This window comes from Embiotoca jacksoni, unplaced genomic scaffold (assembly GCF_022577435.1).
Source record: "Embiotoca jacksoni isolate LCO1_2020_lvr unplaced genomic scaffold, fEmbJac1.0.p SCAF_16, whole genome shotgun sequence".
Lineage (NCBI taxonomy): Eukaryota > Metazoa > Chordata > Actinopteri > Embiotocidae > Embiotoca > Embiotoca jacksoni.
This window is the reverse complement of record NW_027185296.1, coordinates 3,320,522-3,344,630: the sequence shown is the minus strand read 5'-3', so window position 1 is coordinate 3,344,630 and position 24,109 is coordinate 3,320,522. Positions and strand designations below refer to the sequence as shown.

At 41.3% G+C, this 24,109-nt stretch overlaps 2 protein-coding genes across 3 annotated transcripts; both read left to right on the top strand.

The window, feature by feature from the left end:
• The first annotated feature begins 474 nt into the window (after positions 1–474).
• Positions 475–9,792, top strand: LOC138198700 (AN1-type zinc finger protein 5). Of its 2 annotated transcripts, none has more exons than XM_069150277.1 (6): positions 475–601; positions 1,845–2,044; positions 2,410–2,512; positions 3,999–4,132; positions 4,853–4,960; positions 6,047–9,792. In XM_069150277.1, the coding sequence occupies exons 2-6, from the start codon at positions 1,885–1,887 to the stop codon at positions 6,193–6,195; spliced, it is 654 nt and encodes a 217-aa protein (XP_069006378.1). In that variant the 5' UTR covers positions 475–601; positions 1,845–1,884; the 3' UTR covers positions 6,196–9,792. The 2 variants fall into 2 exon arrangements, with proteins under 2 accessions (XP_069006378.1, XP_069006379.1); XM_069150278.1 differs by lacking the exon at positions 6,047–9,792 and adding an exon at positions 5,454–6,040.
• Positions 9,793–11,828: 2,036 nt separating this feature from the next.
• On the top strand, positions 11,829–23,322 carry abhd17ab (abhydrolase domain containing 17A, depalmitoylase b). The gene is made up of 5 exons (XM_069150276.1): positions 11,829–12,595; positions 13,412–13,782; positions 15,528–15,722; positions 16,786–16,965; positions 19,765–23,322. The coding sequence occupies exons 2-5, from the start codon at positions 13,418–13,420 to the stop codon at positions 19,988–19,990; spliced, it is 966 nt and encodes a 321-aa protein (XP_069006377.1). The 5' UTR covers positions 11,829–12,595; positions 13,412–13,417; the 3' UTR covers positions 19,991–23,322.
• Positions 23,323–24,109: the final 787 nt, after the last annotated feature.

Sequence of the window (24,109 nt, the reverse complement as noted above, 5' to 3'; positions counted from 1 at the left end):
TTATACATTTGTGCACTTTATTATTTATGCAGGAAAATCCAAGTATATTTCCTTTTTTTTTTTTTTTTTTTTTTTTAACATGATGCCATATATCTGTGAAATCTTTGAGTTTTGTTTGTAAAGAATCCCCAAAACCAAGCCGATTTTTTTTTTATTTCGTCTGTAAACCACAACAATAAACACGAGGACTTTTCACTTGTTTTAAGATTTTACAGTTTTAATTTCAGTATTTATTTTTGTGTGTGTGTGTGTGTGTGTCTGAACCGTGATGGAAGGAGCTGTCAATGTGTTGACGTTTCAATAAAAATAATAAAAAACACCCGTCTCGGTGTCCTGTTTTGAGTACATCTATAAGAGCATGTTGCGTGAGTTTGTGTCGGGGTGGTGGACTTTGCTGCTGGCCCGTCTCACCGAGGACTTTTTTTTTTTTTTTTTTTTTTTTTTTTTTTTTATATCGATGCTGGCGATGATGACGTCATGGTCGTTGTTTCGAATGTCGGGAGCTAGCGCTGGGTAGGAGGCCGCGCGCTCTGCTCGGGACACAACCTGAACAAATCTTCAGCCCAAGGTCGTCGACAGCCTCCGGTACCTCGAGATCCAGGTATTGTCTTTACCGTCGGCCGCGACGGGGGGACTCCCGCGGTGTGTTGCCGGTTTTAAACCCGCCGGGGGGACGCTGTCGGGAGGCGCGCTGGCTCGGGTCGGCTGAATTATGCTAAGCGACTCCGCTAACGTTAGCCCGCTAACACTGGCGTTTTATTCGATTGAAAACACCAGATGTGTTTATAACACGTCGCCAAGGACGCTGTGGCTTTTATTTTTCTTGATTTGCATCCCGATGGTACGGCCAACCGAGGGAGTTTTGCCCTTCTTTTCTTTTTTTTTTTTTTTTCTTCCCCCCCCCCCCCGCATAGGTATGCGGTGTCGGGACAGACAAAACGTCCAGCGAAGCTTGTTTGCTAACGTTACAGTGTTTGCTTTGAGCTATAAGCACGTTGTTTTCTTCTGCGGACAAAGTCCTCTCGGGGGGGGACAGGACAGGACAATCAGCTGGAACTTCTTCCAGCAACTTAGGACAGCGCGTAAAATGAGGCTTTTTTTTTTTTTTTTCCTTTTTCTTGGTGTTTTTCTTCTTTTTTTTTTGTACATGCATGTCTTCAGCTTTTGTTCCTGTTTTGTTAACTTTGTCCTGACAGAAACATCTCGTGAAGAAAGAAGCGCTGAGCTGAGCTCGTGTTTCCGGAGACCTTTGCTTTTGTCTATAACCGTGAAAATCAGGACGAGTTTGTTGTCTTTTTGTTTGTTTGTTTGTTTGTTTTCGTTGTCTCTCGCAGCTCTCTCTCTGCACAGTTTTTTTTGTTTGTTTTTTTTTGGTAACAAATCCACAGCTTACTACTTTGAAAACTCCTGGCACGTTGTTGCCTTGAGGAAGTGCAGTGAATTATTGTGATCAGTTTTATTTTGGCATTTATTTGCTGCCATATTTGGCCATTAATGTCAGATTGTTGTTGTTTTTTGTCGTTTACATTCATTTGAATATGTCATTTTGATTGTATTTTGTTGCGTGATAAAGTCCAGTTCTACCGTAGTGGCAGAACTGGACTTTATTTTGGTTGGTTGAAGTTACGAGCTTCTTTTTTTTTTTTTTTGACAAACCTTCATTACAGCTGCTAAATAGTGGGCCATGACCCTTAGCTCACAAAGAAACTCACATTTTTGCTCCAGCTCTGCTCTCGTGCTCGCGTGCCAGTCTCCGAGCTCTTTTCGCCAAAACATGGAGAAAACGATGTCATCAAATAGGGACTGATAATCATTTTGACTAACTTTTGCAACCCCATTTTCAGGAACATCCTCTCCCGTCCCCCTCGCCCCCTCTGTCAGAGCATGGCTCAGGAGACCAATCAGACGCAGGTGCCAATGCTTTGCACTATGGGATGCGGTTTCTATGGTAACCCCCGCACCAACGGCATGTGCTCGGTCTGCTACAAGGAACACCTGCAGAGACAACAGGGAGGGGGGCGATCCAGCCCCCCGGGAGAGAAAGGTAGGAAGATGGAAGAGGCACGATCTATAAAAAGCAGGGGGGGGTGCCGGATATGGGTCTGCTAGGTGAAAAAGGAACTTCGGGGTAACTCAAAAACTCTTCAGGTATAGGGGGGTACTTGAATTTGCTAAAAGGGGTTGGAGAACCGAGGTAGCAAGTGGCTGCCTACACTGTGGCATCAGAAAGCAAGAGAGGGACATCACCATCTCTTGTTTCATATTCATTCAAAATCTGATCATAGTAGACAAAACGCATGCGGTGAATGGTTGACATACTTAGAAATAAGTGGAAAGTCGTCCATGTTCAGGGGTAGAACAACAGGTTCTGTGTTGTTTGTGGTGTCAGACTGTCCCTTCCCCATACAGCTGCTACATCACCGACGGGATCAGCTGGTGTGACTGTGGAGAGCACAACCTCAGAGCTCAGTACAGAGGTGGCAGGAACCCCACCTGAGGAACAAGCAACCAGGTTAGTTGACTTGCATGCCCCATGTTGTTCCAAAGTGTACAAAACAGCAAATCATCATGCTTTGGTAATTTTAATATACCTCAAGTAAAATTCTAAATACAGTATTCTGCAATCAGTGACTTTTTTTTAGATTTTTTTTTTTAGATTTTTTTTTTTTAAAGAAGCACCACGAAAAATATGTCCTCTTGGTCTTTGTAAATATATTGTACATTAAATAATATTGTTTAAATATCTGTTTACTTCACGAAATAATGAGTAGATCAGCTTATCTCTTGCTCTAAAACACATTGATCTAATGTGCTTTCATTAGTCACATTAACTCATACTAGTACAACAGCTGTCCTCTGCATAAATCAAGAGATATGTGTATTTTTCCCTTTTACTTCACCACAATTCAACCTTCTGGTCGTTTTACAGCTCAAACATTTTTAACCTAACCTGATGTCCGTGAACTGTCTTGTAAGAACTCGTTGTCAGTCATTACCCATTTTTCTGCCAGTTTTAAGAAGTTCATACCCCTAAATTTTGTGTGATGTTTTGCTATAACTTCACCGCATACATAGTGTATGCCAGTGACTTCATACTGCCATTTACATAGAGGCTTACAATATGTTTCAAGGGGGGTCAGGTATAAGCCCCGAGAGACAAAGGCAGAGTTAAGCCACATTATGTAGCTTTGTTGTCTTTGACACTGAAAGAAGGAGCCGAGGAGTACTGTAGTTAGAAATGTGCTTGAGGGGCTGCTCTTAAAAGCTGCAGTATAATGTTGAATGATTGCTGCAGGCCTAGTTCATTTTTTTGTTCCTGCGTGTTATGTAAGGGCTCTTGTATGGTTTGTTTCAGCTGTGCCAGTAAATTATTCTATTTGTTGTGATGGATGAGAAAAGTATTTGAACATGGTGATGGGTTGGAATTCTGTGAGGCTGTTTGAATTATAAAAGAAAAATGTCTGCATTACAATAGATTTTTTATTTTTTTTTAATAGATTTGACTGTGATTTCCTTGAAAGAAACCATATAAAGAAAGACAGTGAACCAGGACAGGATCTTAAAGAAAGAAAATCTGATACACCACTTGAGGATTTAATATTTGAGCAGTAACTGCTGTAGTAGAATATAAGACCTTCGTTTCCTGGAAAACACAGATTCCCCACATTTATAATGCCACCAAGTTGTTCCAGTAATGGCTTTATTTCTCTCAGAGTGTCAACAGAGAGATCCTAACAGTTATTTGTTTCCAAAATGATGAAATTATGGTGTTATTATTTGTGCCTGATATGTGCCCAGTGAAAACATAAATAAGGCATCTCTCAATGTAGTTTCTAGCGAGCCTGTTGAGACAGGTCGAAAACAAAATGATGGTACGATGTATGCAGCAAAATAAAACAACAAAAAATACCGGAAATGGTCAAATGTCTTGTTATTTTTGCTCCTCTTAATTTTTGGGTTTAAATGGTCTAAAATGTATTCATTGGCTTTTGTTGTAGTGTTAGTCCCAGCTCTCCCAGCCCAGTAACTCAACAGATGACCGCAATGAGCATCTCCCAGGATTCAGAAGCTGTAGACTCTGATCGAGCGGAGGCTGAGGAGGGAGAAGAGGAGGGTACTTCCAACAGCTCAGGTAAACATCAAAGAGAGCAGTGGTGCTTTCCCAAGTCAGTCCCACTATCCACACAACGCGAATCATACTCAAAGCTGTGGAGGGGACTCTTTATCAAAGACCACACTGTGAATAAACAAGTTAACAGTGGGATACACTTGCCACCCCTAAAACAATATAATCTGTGATCATGTTTCCCATTGTTTTTCCCTTTTTATTTCATCTATTCTCCATCTTGAAGTTTACTTCATTTTTGGGAAGAGTGGGGGTTTTGTTATAAAAAAAAAAAATTCTTCAACTTATAAGATGTCTCTGCTCTCTGGCATGAGTGATTCAGTTTAGGAGTGTTGCAATTCTGCAAAGGTGGCTGTTGAATTGTTGAAGGCTTCGATTGCACCCTTCCACATGACACTGGTTTGGATTATTTTTTTTTTATATAGGCAAATATTATATTCACCTATATATTCCATATAGTATGTATTACCTTTTTATATATATTCCACTTACTCTCATGTAGTCCATGATAAATGAATAGGGTGGCGGTGTAGTGCCTGAAATGAGCTCTAAAAAATGATTTAAAAAAATTAAAGAACAAAACCACAGCAACTCTGGCCATTTTATATCCTCTCTTTCTTATGTGACTCATAAGATTTTGCTTTCAACTGACTTGGAGCAGTAACACGCACAGTTTAATTACTTATTATGACTGATTTACTTCACCCTTTTTTTTTTCGCCTCCAGAGCCAGCGGGGGAAGCAGCACAGGCTTCGTCTGATGGTGACCAAACTCCTGATAAAAACAAGAAGAAGAACCGCTGCTTTTCTTGCCGGAAGAAAGTGGGCCTTACTGGTAAGTGAGGGAAGAATTTCACACAAACACATGCTAAACTGTGGGCTCCTCTTAGGTGCTGGTGTGGTCCAAAGGTTTAGGAGTCATGAATCTAGTTTGCTGGTGTTCTCCCATTCTCACCTGACCGTTACAACCTGACACAGTTTGGAATTTTTTTTTTTTAAACACACTTTTTGGAGATCTCTTTTGTCTTCTGGTGAAGTGGCCATGTGTGCACGTGGTGTGATATCAAAGATATTTTTTTATTTATTTTCCATCTCCATTTCTTCTCAAGCTGACACCATTTGCAAAGAGAAACGATTACTGTTAGACACAAACAATTTCACCTTTTTTGATCTTTGGGTCTAAGCTTTGACTCCACACTTAGATATGTTTTCTGTATCTAAAAATTTAAAAAAAAATCTGATCTTGCCAGACTTCTGCTACTAACTTTGAAATACTCATTTTTTTAAAGGCCTCCACTCACTCTTCACAACTCTCTCACCCTCTGCAGCTGGTGCCAAAGTCTGCGATCACTGTTTTACCAAAACATCAACAGATTTGAATTCAAGTATTCTGGTTTATTGTTAGACTTACTGTTACTTTCAAGGACTTAACAAAATCAGATACCTGTAACCTACATATGCAAAGTATCACCAGCAGCCCATGGTTTGTGTAATGTTTTTCCTCCACTACCAAACACTTTGATACAGAGAGCAACATACTGCAGGTTAGTGGTGCATTTCGCAGTCTACTGCTTGGCTTCCACTTAGTGGCCAAATAGAAGGAGGTTCAGGAGGGCTTTTCAGTGTTAATAATGATCATTTTAAGTCAGACTAATCCTGAGTATGCATGTGAAAATGGGCCCAAACACAGCCGCCCGCATAACAGGGGTGCTCTCATGGTCTCTCAAGGCTTTTTAACTTTTAAGAGAGATTTTATTGGACAGTATTTGAATTGTATTAGATGCCAATTTAAAAGCAGTTAAAAGCCCGCGGAGGTTCACTGCAACAATATGTCTGTACAATAATAAGAGTGCAATGGCTTCATGATGTTTATGATGAACGTTCTGTGTCTGACTGACCTGTTTGCTTCTCTCTACCGAAGGTTTTGACTGTCGCTGCGGCAACCTGTTCTGTGCCATTCATCGTTACTCTGACAAACACGACTGTCCCTACGATTACCGGAGTGCGGCCGCTGCCCGCATACGCAAGGAGAACCCCATCGTGGTGGCCGAGAAAATTCAGAAGTTATGAGGCCTGAATGCAAAAAAAAAAAGAGTCTCGCTGACTTTTTGAAATCTGAACAATGGCGACTTGGATGAAAACACCTGATATCATGGCTTCATTTGTTCATGGTAGTCTTGAGGCGGGCGGGGCGGGACGGGGCGGGGTTGGTGTGGTGGCAGCCACAGTCCAGACATTTCCCTTACTAGCATCTCCCTCTCTCTCCGCTAGTGACTGCAGCCGAACCCGAGTGTTTTTGTATGTGCGTGTGTATTTGTATGAAAGTGTGTGAGAGTGCGCATTTGCTTGAGAGTCGGGGAGAGAGCAGCAGGGGCTTGTGTTGTGTTGCCGTGGGGAGGGAAGGCATTTGATTTTTTTTTTTTTTTTTTTTTTTTACCCCTTTTTGTTTCCAAACTTTGGGGGGGAGGGGGATCGTGTGAGTTTATTTTTATACAATCCCTGTAGGTAGTTGAAATTGAACAGGGATAAACTGTTAAGGAATGTGTCACAGCCTGCATAATGACACATGAATATTTAGAGGGTCTCGTGAGTTTAAAAAAAAAAAAAAAAAAGAAAAAAAAAAAAGCTTCACAAACCTAACTGGGTGATTTCCTGTATCAGCAAGACCTACTAAGGGCTTTGGAATATCAAATTTTCTCCCAGACTGAAAAATGATGTCAACTTCTTGTCAAATTGGCCTTTTTTTTTTTTTTTTTTTTCTTTCTTTCTTCCCCCCTTCCTGTTCTCTTTGGATCACCACACATTGAACTCCAAAGTCCCAGCTTTTTCCAGATATGTCTATCTTTAATATGTGGACTTGTATGGATACTGGGTGCATGAACAGTTATTAGAAGGGGAAGGTGGGGCAGGTAAAGCGTAGGGGAAAACGGAGAACCTTGACTTAACTGAGTGATTGAATTCTGTGTTGATGTTTTTTTTTTTTTTTTTTTTTTTTTCCGTTTTAATGAGCGTATGACATCAGAAGATCTATATTAATATATTGTAGTTAGCTTGAATTGTGTGATTGCATTCTATTTATTTTTTATCGTTTGGTTGGTCTGTGCTGGAGGATTGGCAGCATGTCAGCAAATCACTAAGATTTGCGTTTAACCTTTTTTCAATTATATTTAAGTAATTCATCTTGATTATATAACCATTGAAGGAAAAAAAAATACACGAGCTCTGACACGATGGAGTAGAGTCCAGTTAAGCCGTTACAATTAAGATTGTGCCGTACAACGTCCATTATTTGGGATCTTGAAGCGAAGCACAACAAAGTGTGTCGACTGCCGAGCACAAACTAACGTGCCACACCTACTCAGTTTTGTTCAGCATCTGGGTCATTTGCAGTTTATATTTGAGATGTATTGCCGGCTCTGAGGAAATTGCCTTGTTCGACTGACGAGACGTTGTTTTTTAGTAAAGGCGATGCGCTCTCCTTGAATGCCCTTTTATGTTCCTTGGAGTCAGAGGGAAGCCCCACGTTTCTCTAACCACCAGCAGACCACTGACACATGCTGAATGAAAACTGACCCGGGTCGCAGTGACTAAACAAAACGACACACGTTCTGCTCAGCTAAAAAGTAGAGATTGTTGCAATGCTGCGGAGTTGCGTGCTGTGCTTTTACATTGTGCTCAGATTCCGACGAATCCTCAATGCGAAGACCGCCTCTAGCTAGCTTCTTCTAGGAAGATCAAACTTACATGCATGTGTGCATTTAAACATATGAGTTACTGTTTTGTAAGTGACTGCACAGTTTGAAACGAAGCTGGAATGTTTAAGAAGCCACACGGCAGTAGCACAATGCATGGCTGGAACCTCGAAGTTCAAGTTAACAGGACTCTTGTTTTTTTTTTCCAAATGTAAATACCATATGGCTCCTATTCATATAGTATAATCTTAATGTAGATTTTTGCCAGGTAATAAAGGTGGGGAATTAAGGTGAAGAATAGTACTATGTGTATTAAAGTGCTTTTCATAATTATCCCAAAAAAGAATTTGCCACAACTGGCACCGATATTTTCCCATCTTGTTTCCCCTTTTATTTACAAGTTATTACATGTAATGTTCAAAGTATTTTGAAGAACTGGCTCTACCGTGAGTATCTCCTACAGGCCGCTTGGCTTCTATTTTACAATACTAGTCAGATTGTTGACGAGCCCCTCTAAGCTTTATTAACGTTGCTGAATTACACATTATCCCAGTCCATGCTTTTATCCTGTTACTGAAGTCTCATAGCATAGCGATATTACTGAAAGTTAAAAAAAAAAAAGGCCCCATGTGAGACACAGAGGGGCAGTTGAGGTTTCATCTTTTCATTATTAAAAGTTTCCCTGTAAATGTTGCTTGATCTTGATCATTGAATATTTATGACAGAGCTGTAGAAATGTTGCAAGGAATTTGCAGGGTATGCATTTTCAAAATAAGCCAATGCAGAATGTGTTGGATGTGAGTGATGCTTTTCCTTATATATACACAGAATATCATGTTGGACCTGGGAGGATTTAGTTCTGGCTCTGATTGGAAACTTTGCCTTTATCAGAATAACTATTTAAATTTCTGAATGGCTGTCTTGATGCCAACACCAACGCTCTTTACCCGGGATAAGTTGGTCATCTATAGTGACTGTGATTTAATTTCTTCCTCCATCTCAAGCTGTAGTGTAAAATTGAAATTCAGAAGGAGTTTATCTTGAGTGGTGACGAGAATAATTGTCATGTTTAGGGGGACTTGTGGTCAGTGTTGCTCTGCAGTTTGGTGTATGTTTATATATACAGAAGTCTAAGACTGGCTGGGTTGATGACTATTACAAAAACATATTTGCACACAAAGTGCTCAGTTTTCTGTTACAGAAATGGTCCTTTTTTAGAACAAGTCTTTTACTTGGAATGATTGTTCAGCTTTGTAAATGATGGGGTTTTCATGGTTTACACTTGTTTTCTATTGACTGCTCAAATCAACCCTTTCAACTTGTTTTTCTTAATAAACATGAGCAGTTTGAATGTAAACCAACATAATTCACACAAGTTGTCATCTATCAAATTATTTGGCCCCGATATTGGCTGTCTTTGGGAAGAGGATGGAGGCCCAATTGTCTTACTTTTGATTTGGGACAGTTGGATCACTAAAACTGTTTTGACTTTCTGTGACTTTGCACCAGCAATTAGGGCTATCGTACCTAAATAATCTAGATATTATCAGTACATATAAATTTTTTTCTTCCTTCTGTTGCATTGATAATGTTTTGATGTCTCCAGTCTTGTCTTTAGCACAGCCTCTCGTAATTATGTGTTCATCATGCAAGGGTTTTGATTGATGATGATGATGATGATGATGATGATAAACCTGCTAGTTATGATGAATCTGGTTAAAGTTTCGTTTTACTGCAGAAAGGAAGACAAATGAAGAGGACTTTGTTCATTTTGTCTTCCATGAGCTTTAGGGACTTCAAATGAAATCTCCAATGTCCACAGAGATGTAGTTCTTGTCCCTTGGCACTCCAGTCCCCCAGAAACACCACCAGATTGTTTTTTTTCTTTTCTTTTTTTTTTTTTCTTTTAAGAGTTAGGATTGTATGATGTGTAAGAGTAAGTATAAAACAATAAAATCACAAAGTTTATTTTAAATTACACTTGTCTTTTGTATTTCTTTTAATACGTTGTTTTAAATTAATGGTGATTCTTTTGAATGTTCAATCAGAACAATATTTGTATATTTAAGTCATACACTGATAGTTTCTTTGCTGCTGTAGACCAATACATTTATACACTGTGGCCCCACTGCTTTTGTGCTTGTATATTGTTCTCGGACTCAGCAAAACACTGTAGGCACAAATGGTACTACACAATAGCGCATAATGTGCTTCAGTGTGTGCTGTAAGAGGAGTTGCCACGACGGCTACTTCACTGCACAGTATTGTGTTTTTGTATATATGAATTAAGTCATCATGATTTATTTATAGCAAAAGATTCCATCATGCATTAGTCTTCTTTTATAAGATTTATAACCATACAAATAGGTTTTACCAATTTAATGACTTATCCCAACAACGGCAGCTGTGTCGTCTTCTGCCACTAAGCCAGACTAAAGCCCACTGAACGGGGTGTTGAAGTGAGGTGGTAATCAGAAAAACATAAGTGATAAATAGAATTGTTATGTTTTGTTTTTTTTAAGTTATTTTTATCAGTTGTTTGGCAGAAGGTATTTACATTTTTCTTATGATACAGTGTTTGTTTTACACTTCTGTTGACCCACTTATGTCAATTTACTTCCCGAGCATTAGCCGTAACCGTGTGATTCATTTCTTAACCTAAGGTCCAATAATTTAGCCCCTGGACACCTAAAGTCTCCCCCACAGTTTTTTACTTAACAGGCGCCCTCAGATGGTGCCTGGTCGCCCTTTAGCACAGCAAATATACTTATCATAACAGCTGAAATTAATAACATTAACAATGATTTCGTTCCAATGTTGAATTTCTCAGTAAGTAATTCCTGTGGGCTTGCATGCACAATGCCAAGAGTTCCCCTAAGTGGAATACTGCCATCCCTGATAATAAATATGCCTCAGCTTTACTAGTGTGACATGTTAAAATATCTGCTGTGACTAAGGTCTTTTGAAATTTCCTAAAGCATTTTTTTCTTTTAATTATCCAGACTTTTCTAACTTCACAAAAGTCTAACTTCATCACTGTGAGCATTTTAAATTTGAGGTGCTTTCTACTGAAGTAATAGTTCCTCTGAAAACTTGACAATTCAAAGATTATCCAGTGTTCACATAATGTTTCAGAAAAGGAGCATTGTTGATGTGTTTTTTAACACAACTTTAAAATGCTGAGTCCCACAAATTAAATTCCAATCACTTCCATTGTACTGGGTTGGAAGTAAAATAGAGGATGAATATGTCAAAACCCGGTGCAATTAAAACTAAGATTATAGATTATATGCAACTGTAGGCAAAAGGTAATTAAGAAAAGGTTTTAGTTTTATTGGTTTTAGGCAGCCTAAGCCAAAGCTAAGGTGTGGGTGTACAGGGTCGGTAACAAGGTGGTCTAATTCTTGCAGCCATGGGTAGTCTACATAACACAAAACAAGTTATAAGACCTATCACAAGGTAGTAAAGATGGTTCTCGAGTTAGCAAAGCTTCCTGTTATTTAAGTACAAACACACACACATAACTTCAGTGTGCGTTTTTTTTTTGTTTGTTTGTTTTTTTTACTTGTGTTACTCTTGTTGTGGAGACATTGCATTGTGGAGACATGCCTTCCCGAGGGAAGTAAGATGAAGACTTGCTTTAAGGTATCGTATAGGGTATATTTAGGGTACACACAGATACATGATGATACATCTTTGTTAATGACAAATAAGTTGTAGGCAAATAGGGGAGTAATACATTTCAATTTTATTAAATTATTCTCGTCAGGATAAAGTTAACTCTGGTGATCCGTGAGATCTTCGCTCATAAATAATAATGTGGGAATTTTTTTATTATTATTTATTTATTTTTCTTCAAAGGTGCAAAAATGAACAATAAAGTTCAACCATGTCATCTTTTACGACATCGTCACCCAGGCTGATAACAAGTTTCCCTTAATTGTCCAATGGAAACTTCTTACGTCACATCCTGTCAGCTGTCGCTTCCGGATGCGGTGAATCGGCAGAGAAGTAGGAAAACACCACACGAACATGGATTCATTAAAATGACAAGACGCTGTCCGTAAAGTCAGAGGAGACTCTGGTATCGGTGCGCAATGGATCCGCGGAGACAAATCCCCCCGCTGGGAGCTGTGTGTTGACGGTGTTTTACGTCGGACGTACGCTGTTTTTTTTTGTTGTTGTTGTTGTTTTTTTTTTTACTGAGTGTTTATGTCTTCTTGCTAGCTTAAGCCACCGGAGCGTTAGCTGGCCGTCGCAGACACACAAGCCTCTCTCACCGAGATGATCATGTCTCTCGTCGCTGCCTTTCTCATGTCATCACCTCGTTCGTGCGCGTTTGATTGTCATTGAAAAGTTTTTGTGTGTGTGTGTGTTTTGGTCACTTCGAGGTCATCGCTCCGCTGCCGACAACACAAAGCAGGAACAGTTGTTTTGAATTATCCGGGACACCTTCGGGCAAAAAAAACAACAACAACAACAACAAAAAAAAAAAAAGGGGGACATCGTCTCGTCAGCTTCTCTACAAGAGGACAAAATGGGAGGAAAGTGGACTTCGGTCGGCACCAAGAAGACACAGCAGATACTTTGTAAATAACACTTCCCTGTCAGCCGGTTGGCGCCACTACTTTTTCCTTGTTCCGCTGACGGGGCACTTAACAAACCGTGTCCTGTGTCCTGGTGAAGTGAAGAGACGTCTTCCTCTTGGGTTTTGTTTTGTTTGTGCACAGTGCATTTGTCTTTTTTATTTTCTTTTATTAAGGTCTTCAGCTCAACAGGTAGGTCTGCTGTCGTCATTCACACTTCATACTGCAGCTTTGGAGTGATGTCCTGTAGGACTGTGTCTATTATTTTTTTTCAAATGTTATCGACACTATTAAGTTATTCGCTTTAATGTATTGTTTAAAAAAAAGAAAGAAAAAGTAATCATCTTCGTTTTGACAAACACACTTAGGGGTTTTCCCTCATAAGTGTCATAAGTCGTAAGTGTTATAATGGTAGGGAAAACCCTGACATAAAAAAAGTATTCACTTCAAAACATCATAAAGTTGTAACCACAAAATATGTCATAAATAGCTGCGGTTATTTGTTATATTCATTTCTTGGTAAGCTATTGATTATTTTCACAATAAATAAATCCTTTTTTTTTTTTCGGTCTATCAAACTTCTCGGAGCCCGAGGGGACATTTTTTGATGTCTAATGTGTCTGACCAACAGTCTGCAGATCTTTAGCTTACTGTCGTGGAAGAATTAGGTACGCAGACAGGCTGAAAACAAAACATTTACGCCAGAACGATTACTCAAAATGTTTCATTGATTGTCATTGTTGTTTGAACTAATTGATTCACCTCTAAGTCGAGATATTTATCTGACACATCCTTAAAACTATTCAGCGATTATCCGTTTGCGACTTGTGTTCGTGACATGCTGCGTATCTGGTCACGATGTAATTGGTGTTAAATGTTCAACACCATTGTTGGCAGCCTCGGACTAAGGGCCTTGTACATTACATTGTAATAAGTGTCTCATTGTGTTAACGTCGGGGTGATGTGGATTCATTTGCACAGTGATTCTCTTGTCCTCCTCCTGCACAGTGAAGGATGAATGGCCTCTCTCTCAGCGAGCTCTGCTGCCTGTTCTGCTGCCCGCCTTGCCCGGGCCGCATTGCAGCCAAGCTCGCCTTCCTGCCCCCGGAGCCCACGTACACCTTTCTGCCGGACCCGGAGGCAGGCCCAGCTGCACCAGGCGCGACGGGGACGTCGAGCCTGCGGGCCCGGAGCGGCGCATCAGTCGCTGGAAGTGGCGGGCCCGGCGGTGTGGAGGGGAGATGGAAGCTCCACCTGACGGAGCGCGCCGAGTTCCAGTACTCTCAGAGAGAGCTCGACATGACGGAGGTGTTCCTCACTCGGTCCAGCAGAGGGAACAGAGTCGGCTGCATGTACATTCGCTGCGCTCCTAATGCCAGGTGAGTAGTTTGAAAGGGTGACTGATTGTTGTGTTTTATAGACTTCAACCAGCGCAACCTTTCTCATTCACTTCATGGCAGCGTGTCCCACTTCCTCAGAGTCGTTACAGGTCCCAGCTCTTTCTTGTCAGTCCTCTTCTACGCACATCCAGTTGTACTTCCTTTGCTTATCTCCCTGTTGACTCAGCTGACTCAAAGATGTTCTCTTCCTGCTTTTTCCATGGATCACTGTCATCATTTACTATTTAAAAGTCATGTTTGTTTGTTTTTCCTTTCGTTTCTGCGGGTTTGTGAGTGGTTAAAAGGTGACTTCACCTTGTGCTTGGTATTTCATGATAGTGATCAGACAAAAAGAAAAAAAGTTTCACACTCAATTGCCAATGTCAGTTTCCAGAAAGCCGGATACAGATCATTTTCCTTTGTGGTTTTCCTTTCTATGGGTTTGCGTCATTGAATTTATTTGCAGTGATTGGAAGGTGGCTTTATGAGATTGCAAACCGCATTTTATGAGACGTAAAAGTATTCACCTTCACTTTGATACCAATCTCGGCTGCACTGTGAAGCTGCTGATTAATTTACCAAATCAATTAAAAAGAAATGGACAGGCTTGTGTTACAGTCCATGTGTCTTGTATAAACATCTATCTAGTGTTACAGAGAATGAATCGATTCTCAAGGTGATATGGCAGAGTCATTGTTTTGCCATATTCTCAGTGGAAAGGCCGGTGAGCGAAGCCCCGGGTTGGAGGAGCTCGTAAACAAAACCACCGAGGGAGAATTTCAAAATAGTGAGTGTGGCGAAAAAGTATCCGGTTCCTCTGCAGAGCGCAACGTGCATTCATGAATAACAGTCCAGGGCAAGAATACCCAGCGATCATAGTGGATACCCTGCTTCTCAGGTTGTACAAAATATCTAGAAGTAAGAGTCATTTGATGTGACGCCGTTGCGGTAAACCAATCCTCCAACATGCAGCAGTTTTAGACAGTGAAGTATTAGCAACAGAGTTTCAAGTGACCTTCTAATGTTTGTCTTAACGATAGGTTGCATATAGTTTGATTCAGAGTCAAGTTACAAGTTCAGATTCATGGATAGTAAAATGTGTCAAACTTAACTGTTTTAGTTTGTTTGTGTCTATTTGAATGCTGTTGATGTGATACATGTCTGTGCTTCACAGTAAAACTTCTTACGTTTACACACATGATGAAGGTGCACACTTTACTTGTTGCTTGTACATGTGATGCTTGCTGGGCTTTCTAGGTCCTGTAAAAACTGTTTTATAGTTTATACACAAATTTAACAATGACATTTGTCATGCAAAAGTCAGAATCACAGTGTAGATGTGTGTACACTGCTTTCTGAATTAAGTACTTGTCAGGGTTCAAAGGTCCCGTACTTTAAATTTTTCGAGTGTTTTATTTGCAGTCTTGACATCCATTAGAAGATATTTTGTGGTTTTAAGCACCAAAAACCATCCCAATATAGTTTTACATCTCTTCTAAACTTCTCCCTGGAGCTCTATCAAAAACAGGTTGTTTTGTTTTTATGTCTTTGTTTTTGTTTTTGTGTGCATTTCTCCAAAGGGTTTTTACACTTTCACATTAATTTCACAGTGAAGCACCTAGACCCGCTTCACAATCCAAAAAAGAGACCCGAATTTATTACAATATGGGACATTTAAGACCAATGAATTTGTATACGCGTCTTTGTCCAATCCTCCTAACCTGCCTTTTGAATGATCCTCTCAGATTTACGCTGCTATTCTCCCATGGCAATGCTGTTGACCTCGGCCAGATGAGCAGTTTCTACATCGGCCTCGGCACTCGCATCAACTGCAACATCTTCTCCTACGACTACTCAGGCTACGGCGTCAGCACCGGCAAGCCCTCCGAGAAGAACCTCTACGCAGACGTCGACGCTGCCTGGCACGCCCTGCGAACGCGGTACGTTGCTGTGTCGCTGGCCCACATGCGCCACGTCGAGAGACGATTTATTATACCGTGTGACTTGTGCAGGCGGGACGGTGACATGTTTTCAGTTTTGTTTGGATTTGGTTCATACCAGCCCATGTTGAAAATGTTGAAAGGAGTAGTGCGAGGAAAATGTACCAAGGAGTGAAGAACGAAGAGAAGCGCAAGAGGGTAAAAGAAAGATCCGAGATGTGAAGACGAAGTGAGTGAAGCTGGCAGGAGTTGCGATCAAGACGAGGATGGGATGAAGAGAGTAGAACAGAGTGGGGACAGATACCGTGGGAATAACAACGAAACTGAGAGTGGATGATGGGGGGGGCTGTGGGGTGATGTGTCTCGAGGACGTTGTGGTGGGATAAATTGTCTCATTAGTGGAAGCAGTGCAGCTGCAGCCTGGGGAAGACATCACAATACAGAGCGTTGGCTAAAGGTTGGTTGAGGTAAATCTATGTTTGGGTGTAGCTGTTAATCTCACCTTCATAATTTCAGGATATTCCACTATAAAGTTTGTCAAATTTGATGGTCACACTCAGAATACGTCCTCAGGGTACTTCTACCAGTCTAGGAAGTTTTCATTTGCATGTCACATTACAATACAACAAAAGTTGTCAATCAGATAGACAAAATAAGCAACGGAACAAAATGAATCAAAAACAATAAGCCCGAACAGCACACCAGAATTTATATGGGCAGTATATAAAAAAAAAAAAAGCAAACTTCTAAATCTAAAAAGTTGAATGGATTTTCTGTGAATTGTAGAGAAGTAAATGATCATGAAATGATTATTTGAGTTGACTGACAGAAAATAGATTTACATTTAAAAAACAAAAACAAAACCCGCTTAATCAATTTTAGATAGTTACTGAAATGACCAACCATTTGGAAAACACGCCCCGAAAACAAATCGTCAAACGGGTTCATCAGTAACGAAAGGAAGCAGGATCAATAACCACAAGTTAAATAGTGTCCGATGCTCTCGCTCGACTCCGGTCGGCCTGTATCGTAAGGTTGTCTGTCTGCGTGTGGTTGTAACCAGGTACGGCATCAGCCCAGAGAACATCATCCTGTACGGCCAGAGCATCGGTACGGTTCCCACCGTAGACCTGGCGTCGCGGTACGAGTGTGCTGCCGTGATTCTTCACTCGCCTCTAACGTCCGGTATGAGAGTGGCCTTTCCAGACACAAAGAAAACCTACTGCTTCGACGCTTTCCCCAAGTAAGTACCCTATCTCCGTCTCGTCGTACCTTTTTTTTTCCACAAGTCTGTTTTTTTTTGTTTTTTTTTTAATTAATTTTTTTTTAATTATCAGCCGCACATACAAATTTATAGAAATTCAAATCGTATCAAATTACGCGTTTGATATTTTTTTCATTTCGTTTGTCCATTTGCCGCAGCCGTCGGATTTTTTTTGTCCCGATGAAGATTTCGCTCTCCCTCGTCCTCCTCATCTCTCTCAAACCTTGTAAAAAAAAAAAAAATCCATAAACGGGGCGTTCGTCTGAATACGATACTCGCACGGAGATTACAAACCGTGCGCGCAGACTGTTTGGCCGCCTGTTGCCATTTTCACATAATTACAAATCTGCCAACAGAAAAGCATAATTGCCACTTGCACTCGTTAAAGTGGTTTTTTTTTTCCCCGTCCAAGACAAATATCTGCGATGAAAGAACAGATTCCCTTCGTTCGGGTTGCAGTTTCAAAAGATTTAGTTTCAGTCTCTTTCTTTGGTAAGCGTGTTGATATCTTTGTTGTTGTTGTTGAAGATAAACAAGCAAAAGGACTGCGCTGACATAGCGTCTTTTTCTTCTTTTTTTTTTTTACCTTTGTGCTCTACAAGAGGAAGTGTCGCTGCAGAGGTCTGTGTGATCTCGCCGTGTATTAATTCTTCTCCTCTGGCACCTTTTCGGAAGTGATTTTTTTTCTGCTGCGGCTCACACTCGTCTCTCTGCGCGGAGATTTTATGTGTCGTTCGCACATCTAATGTCAGTTATAGCGACCTTCATCGCGCGACGTCGGTATTAACGAGACCTCCTTACGTAAGGCTTTCTATTAATTCAGAAAGGAGTTAAATGAGCGCGGAAGGTCATTTCGCATTATTTATGTAAAGCATTAGAAGCATTAAAACCACTGTCGTTACATCCAGCCACTGTCCCGCAGGCTTCTGGGGAAAGTCATGTGGACTTAAACGTGTGTAGACGTGCAGTCCTTTTGATTGGAAGTAAATTACCAGGATAAAGTTTGGGTCCGAAGCTATTTCCTGTCACTTATTGAAAAGCAAGCGGAGCCGCAGGAAATAAATCCGGGCCGGCAGTTTTGTTACTTTGCAGTTTTTTTTTCAGTGATTGCTTCGTTCACGTCGCCAGTGTGAGGAGAGGGGGACGGGGGACGGGGGACAACATGATGGAATCTAAAGTGTCAAAAGTACTTACTGTGCTATGAGAATCTATTCAAAATAGTTTAACTTAACCCCGTCCAGCCTGAAACACCCAGTCAGTCGCTCTTGCCAGCGGGTTGCAGTCAAAGAAAAAATGTTCACCACACTGAAGCGTGGAAGGAAAAAGGGCAAAATACAAAGGTCTCGTGCCTTATTTCAATCACCTGTTTTAAGTGGAAGTTTATCACCTGTTTCTTATTACTTCTACGGGGGGGAAATCGACACTTTTTAAATGGATGTTGTCCAATCCGTGTTGGTAAATGTAGTCAACGGAAGCACAACATTCCTCGGTGCTGCTATACAGACTTAAGAAAGCTGCAGTGCCTACATGTACCCGGATGTATTTTAAGTCTCACATTCCTGCTCCCTTTCAGCCTCTTAACACCCGGGGATATTACCCAGAAAACAAGAGGCTGCTTGTGAACTTGTACTTTTTTTTTTTTTTTTTTTTTAGCCCCGGACTTGTCAGAGGGTCCTCTAATGCTCCTCGCTCTGTTATAACCTCCTCCTCCCGCCACGCATTTGTTTGCACCTGTAATGTGGGTGTTCAAGTGTTTGTTACAGGGTTGTTGTTTTTTTGTTTTTGTTTTTTTTTTACACCTTTGGCCACAAAATGCATTCCCATGGCCAGACAACGAGGACACGTCAGGGAAGGCGCTATCCCTTTCTGTTCTTGTCGTCGGTCTAGTTTTTTGCGGCAGCGGGCTTTTTAAAGTCTGACAGAGGTCGACGGCAGCCGACGCCAACCTCAGTGCGGGATCTCATCCCGGATGGTGCGAGTGGGTGAGGAGCGGCAGAGGTCGTCGGAAAGCAGGGAACGCCTCGGTGCGTCCAGTGAGCTGAGAAAGCCTCCAGTTTTCACCCGCTGCTCGGACTCAGAGCGGGCAGCTGGCCTCCCTCCGTGCGGATCCCTCCTGCATCTTTCCCTCCCGTTTTCTACGTGGAATACGTCTTTTTTTTTTTTCCCCCCTCAGATGACTTTATTATGACTTTTAAGATTTCTTATTTTTGTGGCTGCGATTACTTTTCGGAGACCATCTTATCTGATTTTTCACATCTCTATTGGAGACGAATGTGTTCATTTCTAGCAACGTGAACTACAAACAAATCCCAAGACTCACGGGGGTCAAATCCGTGCTGCAGATTTTTATGGGTCAAGCTGCGACGTATCCCAAATCTGCACATTATCGTCATTTATCTGCACCCACTCTGCACCACCGTTGTTTATTAGTCGCTGAACTGCCAGACATTGGGGCTGGTTTCGCTAAACCGAAATAGCAACACTAATATATGAAGTTACTTTCAAAGCAATAAATATGTTTTATAGCAACAACAACAACAACAACAACAAAATTGCTATTGAGGTCCAGGCCAAAATTAAGCTTCCACAAATCCATTAAGATGTTTGTACTTAATCCTCAACAACATATCTCACTGACTTTTTTTTTTTCCAGACCAAACACACCGACCCATTAGGGTGTACTTTTTACGGCCCCGACCCACGAGGCCGGGCGCTTTACGAAGGAGCGCTGTTCAACTTGTTTCTGTCCCTAACCGCTGCCCTTATTTCCCGCCTCAGCATCGAGAAAGTGTCCAAGATCACGTCGCCGGTGCTCATCATTCACGGGACGGAGGACGAGGTGATCGACTTCTCCCACGGCCTCGCCCTGTTCGAGCGCTGCCCGAAGGCCGTGGAGCCCCTCTGGGTGGAGGGAGCGGGACACAACGACATTGAATTGTACAGCCAGTACCTGGAGCGACTGCGCCGCTTCATAGGACAGGAGTTGGCGGCGCAACACGCCTGACCGCCGCCGTCGCCACTGCAATCATCATCGACTACCATATTTCACCGTCCCCTTACGGCCTCACCTCACCCCCCCCCCTCTCTCTCTCTCTCTCTCTCTCTCTCTCTCGTGTGTGTGTGTGTGTGTGTGTGCGCGCGAGATGGAAATCTGTCCCAAGAATCCTGTGAACCGTCCCTCAGCTTCCCGCGGCTTCCGGGAGTGTTAATGTTTCGCGCGCCGCGCCGCCCGCGGATCGATGAGACGGAGGGAGCGGAGGGAGCGGGTTCATAAACGGACGCGTGTGAGTGTGAAAGAACTTCGGACTGGTGTTTTTGTTCTGGTGTTTTTTCTTGTCGTGGTTTTTTTTTTTTTTTTTTTTTTTTAAGCAGAAACTTTCACAGCACGGCTGCTCCGCGTCACGTGGCAGCAAATGTATTCCTGTACTCTGCAGTAACGCGGACGGCGTCCACGGGGGAAATCGTTTTTTTTGTTGTTGTTGTTGTTGGTGTTAGGTGAAAAAGAACAACAAACTGATAAGTAACCATACAGGTCAGCCACGTCACGGTCCACACGGAAAGCTTCCAGCCTGCTCGTACAGTTTGTGTGTCACTTTCATTTCTGCAGATTAAGGGCGAAACGTTTTTATTGGAGAACTCTTGAGACGTGTTGGGGAATATTTCGGTTTTCTGGCAAGCAAGTTTGTATTTATGTTCTTTACGTCGAGTTCCCACTTTATATTAGCTGCACCTGCAAGATCAAGTGCAATCCAATATAAAAACAGTACAAAAAAAAAAATCCTCAGTTTAACCGTGTTGTTATTTTGTAGTTATTGGTTGGTGTCAAATTGGACTGCATTATATTGGAAGGTGTTTCAAATATTATATCTCCCTCGTGTGTATTTTGGGTTTATAGAAACTGGTGTGTATTCCTGGGAAGAATGAGAATTCCACATACATGAATATGAGTTGGTTTTTTTTGTTTTTTTTTACTTTTAATTTAGTTTTTACTGTACTGAACTTTTTGCTCAGGTAACCCTCCTTTTAGAGTCAGTGTGTGCTTAAAAAAAAAAAAAAAAAAAAAAAATCCTCAGATCCTTTGAGCAACGATTTCTGATAGCAACTTCATCCAGCGTGACAACTTTTGGTTTTTGTCTTTGATTTTTAACCGTGAAATGAAGCTGACTTTGATGCTAAAACTGAGGTACAGACTAAGTTTGGTGAGAGACGTTGACTAACTTTTTCTCTGCAACATATCTGTGTCCCGGCAGTGGACTTGGATTGGCTGTTTTAAAAGAAGGATGAGGCCTCAAAAAGGCAAACACCTCCAGTCCCTTGATTTAGTGGAACGTCTGAGAGTCTGTCCGTTTTCTTTCAGTGTTGTTTACGTCTCACGCCGGTAGGTCACAGCTGTCAACCGAGTTCCTGTTTCTCTCTGTCTGGAGCAAAGAAGCAACACTAAAATTAAACAAGCCCTGGTCGCCCGGCTCCGGTCTGTTTCTATTGTTTTCTGTCTTTAGTTCTTAAAAACTTCTCTGCCTTCCATATTACTCATTTACCCTCCATCTTGAGGGACATTTTTTTTTGTGTACTTGGAATTAAAGTATTTTCTGATTTCTGGCCCTTCCAAAAAAAAAAAAAAAAAGACTCATCAATTTTCTCATTTTAATGGTTGATGAGGTTCACATTCTAATAATAAAAATCCTTTCCTCCCTCATTCAGATAAGCACAGAAACATGTTTCATCACAGTGCAGCAGCGTAGTTCAAAGGTTGTTTTCCAGCTTCGACAGCATCGGCAACGAGTTCGGTAATGAAACTCCTCCGAGACATTTAGGAGGCGAGCCGTGTTGGCACCGTTTTGTTTTGTTGTTGTTGTTTTTTTCTACCAACACGCTGACGTCACAATCCACTGCCATTCTGTGCTACACTGTCAGGAAAAACTAGACATCAAACAGGCTTTGTGTAACCGTACAACGTCTCTTTAAAGCCTCTCCTCTCTGGTTTACAGTCATCATAACAGCTGCCTTTAATATTTCTCTACGCATACAAGTCCGGCATTTAAGCTGATCTCCTCATTAACACCAGTAACGTTGCTTCCCGGCGTTAACGGTACAGTCCGGGTTTGTAACGGCTGGAAAACGGAACGTGTTATTTTGCCCTTATGGGTAATTCATCTCTTTGGGAGAATTATCACTGAACAGTATGCAGCAGATTGTCCCATCCTGCCTCACATACCACTTTATTTTCTCTTTCAATGATGTGATTGCGGAGAAATAGTACAAGATTACATGTCCCAAGTCATTTTAGGTTTTTCATTACAACCTCTTTCAGACCCACTTTAGTCCATCGTGACAAGATCCCAATGGCTATCCTCACAGAAAACGTGCCGTATTGAAACATTTTCATGGCGTCATGCGTGAAGCCCATGTAGATTCCCATGTTATACTTTTCCACATATTTTCCCCACGTTGTCACAGGTGCAACGTGTGGAAAACGTAAATGTACGTTAACAATGCAATCGGAACGCCACCAAAGTTGGAAACCAAAATGAGTACATTAGTGGCTAAAAATGTAAAAGAATCAGTGTTTTTACCGAACTGAGTCGTCGTATTTTAAGTCACTGAGCATCGCATTGTTAGACTTCTTAGTTGAAAGTTGAGATTACGACTGTTCTGTTATTATTTTTGTTGGAACATCAGGATTTTTAGGTTTTCTTGTCGGTATATGAACCAAAGTCAAACTTTTTTTTTTTTTTTTTTTTTTTTTAGCGCTTTACCTGATGTACCTGCTCTTAATGTTTTGTATATTTAATGAGCAAAGGCAAAAATGTTCAAGCTGAAATTCCTTTATCAACTTCTTATTCATCAAATTTGATGTTTCTATCAATTACACATTTGTTATGTAAATGTCACAGCGTGATAAATTTGATCATGTCATGTCAGCGTTCAGATACGCAGGCACATAGTATGAAAGCTATAAATTAACCAAATTGTGTTTGTGTTTGTTTGTTTATTTTTTTTTCCCAAGGTGTTTATAATTTATCATTTGTGCCGAGGTTCAATGAAGCAATACAAGCAGAGCCATGTGTGTTTGGGTATGTTCAGAAAAGGTGTGTGAGGCGATGAAACAATAATAACAGAAGAGCTTCAAAAAGCAGACATATGAAAAGCTCCTGTTTCATTCAAATGTGTTTCGGACTGGTTTTAACACGCTTTCATCGTCACACATTCTCATCCGTTGTTTATTCTACTGACACATTTTTAGTAAAAAAAAAAAAAAAAAAAATCTTTTTTTTTTTTTTTCCAAAAAATTAAAGAGAATAAGTTAATAAAAGCTAACCAGAAGTTGATAACAAATGTGGCTCTTTTCCTCTTTGTTAAACTATTTCATCAGTCTTGACATTTTTTTTTGTGTGCGTAAATGTGCAAGAGAGCATTTGTCAGCGGGAAGCTACGCGTGTCTCATTCAGCCCCTGATTTTTCCAGTCACGGCGGTCCTTGGCGCTCAGTGAATAAAAACCTGTCCGTAGTGAAAGGCCTCACAAGGCTGCACGAGGAACATCCAAGACTGGCTCGGGTGAATAATTGGCCGATGAGTAAATGAATCTTTTAATTGCCTGGTGTTTTCCTTTTTTGTTTTTTTCCTCCTCTCCCTGCAGTCTCTTGTCTGTAGAGTTGCGTGTTGGATGGGCTCGTTAGCGTCGGTGCCAACTAAGGTTCAAGTGATGTGTTTTAATTAAACCAGTACAAGGGCTCGCGTCTGTCCCAGCCTCCCCTCACTGTCTGTCACAATGCTGTCGTTGTGGGGAAACAGACAGATGGATCGTAAGCTGCGTTCACCCTCATCCCCTGACGCACGCACGCACGCACACACACACACACACACACTTGTGCCAGCTCTTTTTCCAATAGACCACATAAACAATCTGGTGTCTCACTCAAATGCTCTTACGGATTAAAAGCAGCTGCGGCAGTCCATCCCCCTGCGTAAGTTAGTGCGGCCTGACCTGACTGCATCAAACACAAGCACCACCCCTCCACACTTTCACACAGCCCCGAGCACAAAAAAAAACAACAAAAAAAAGGCCTTTCATGCTGACATGCATCAAAGGACGGTGGATGAGCACGGCCTCGACAACAGAAG

Excerpts from the sequence above, each read along its gene's own strand:
- abhd17ab (XM_069150276.1), top strand. The coding sequence starts at position 13,418 with ATGAATGGCCTCTCTCTCAGCGAGCTCTGCTGCCTGTTCTGCTGCCCG. Across the intron at positions 13,783-15,527 it reads CGCTGCGCTCCTAATGCCAG|ATTTACGCTGCTATTCTCCC; the intron begins GTGAGTAGTTTG and ends TGATCCTCTCAG. Across the intron at positions 16,966-19,764 it reads TGCTTCGACGCTTTCCCCAA|CATCGAGAAAGTGTCCAAGA; the intron begins GTAAGTACCCTA and ends TTCCCGCCTCAG.
- LOC138198700 (XM_069150277.1), top strand. The coding sequence starts at position 1,885 with ATGGCTCAGGAGACCAATCAGACGCAGGTGCCAATGCTTTGCACTATG. Across the intron at positions 2,045-2,409 it reads CAGCCCCCCGGGAGAGAAAG|CTGCTACATCACCGACGGGA; the intron begins GTAGGAAGATGG and ends TTCCCCATACAG. Across the intron at positions 2,513-3,998 it reads CCTGAGGAACAAGCAACCAG|TGTTAGTCCCAGCTCTCCCA; the intron begins GTTAGTTGACTT and ends CTTTTGTTGTAG.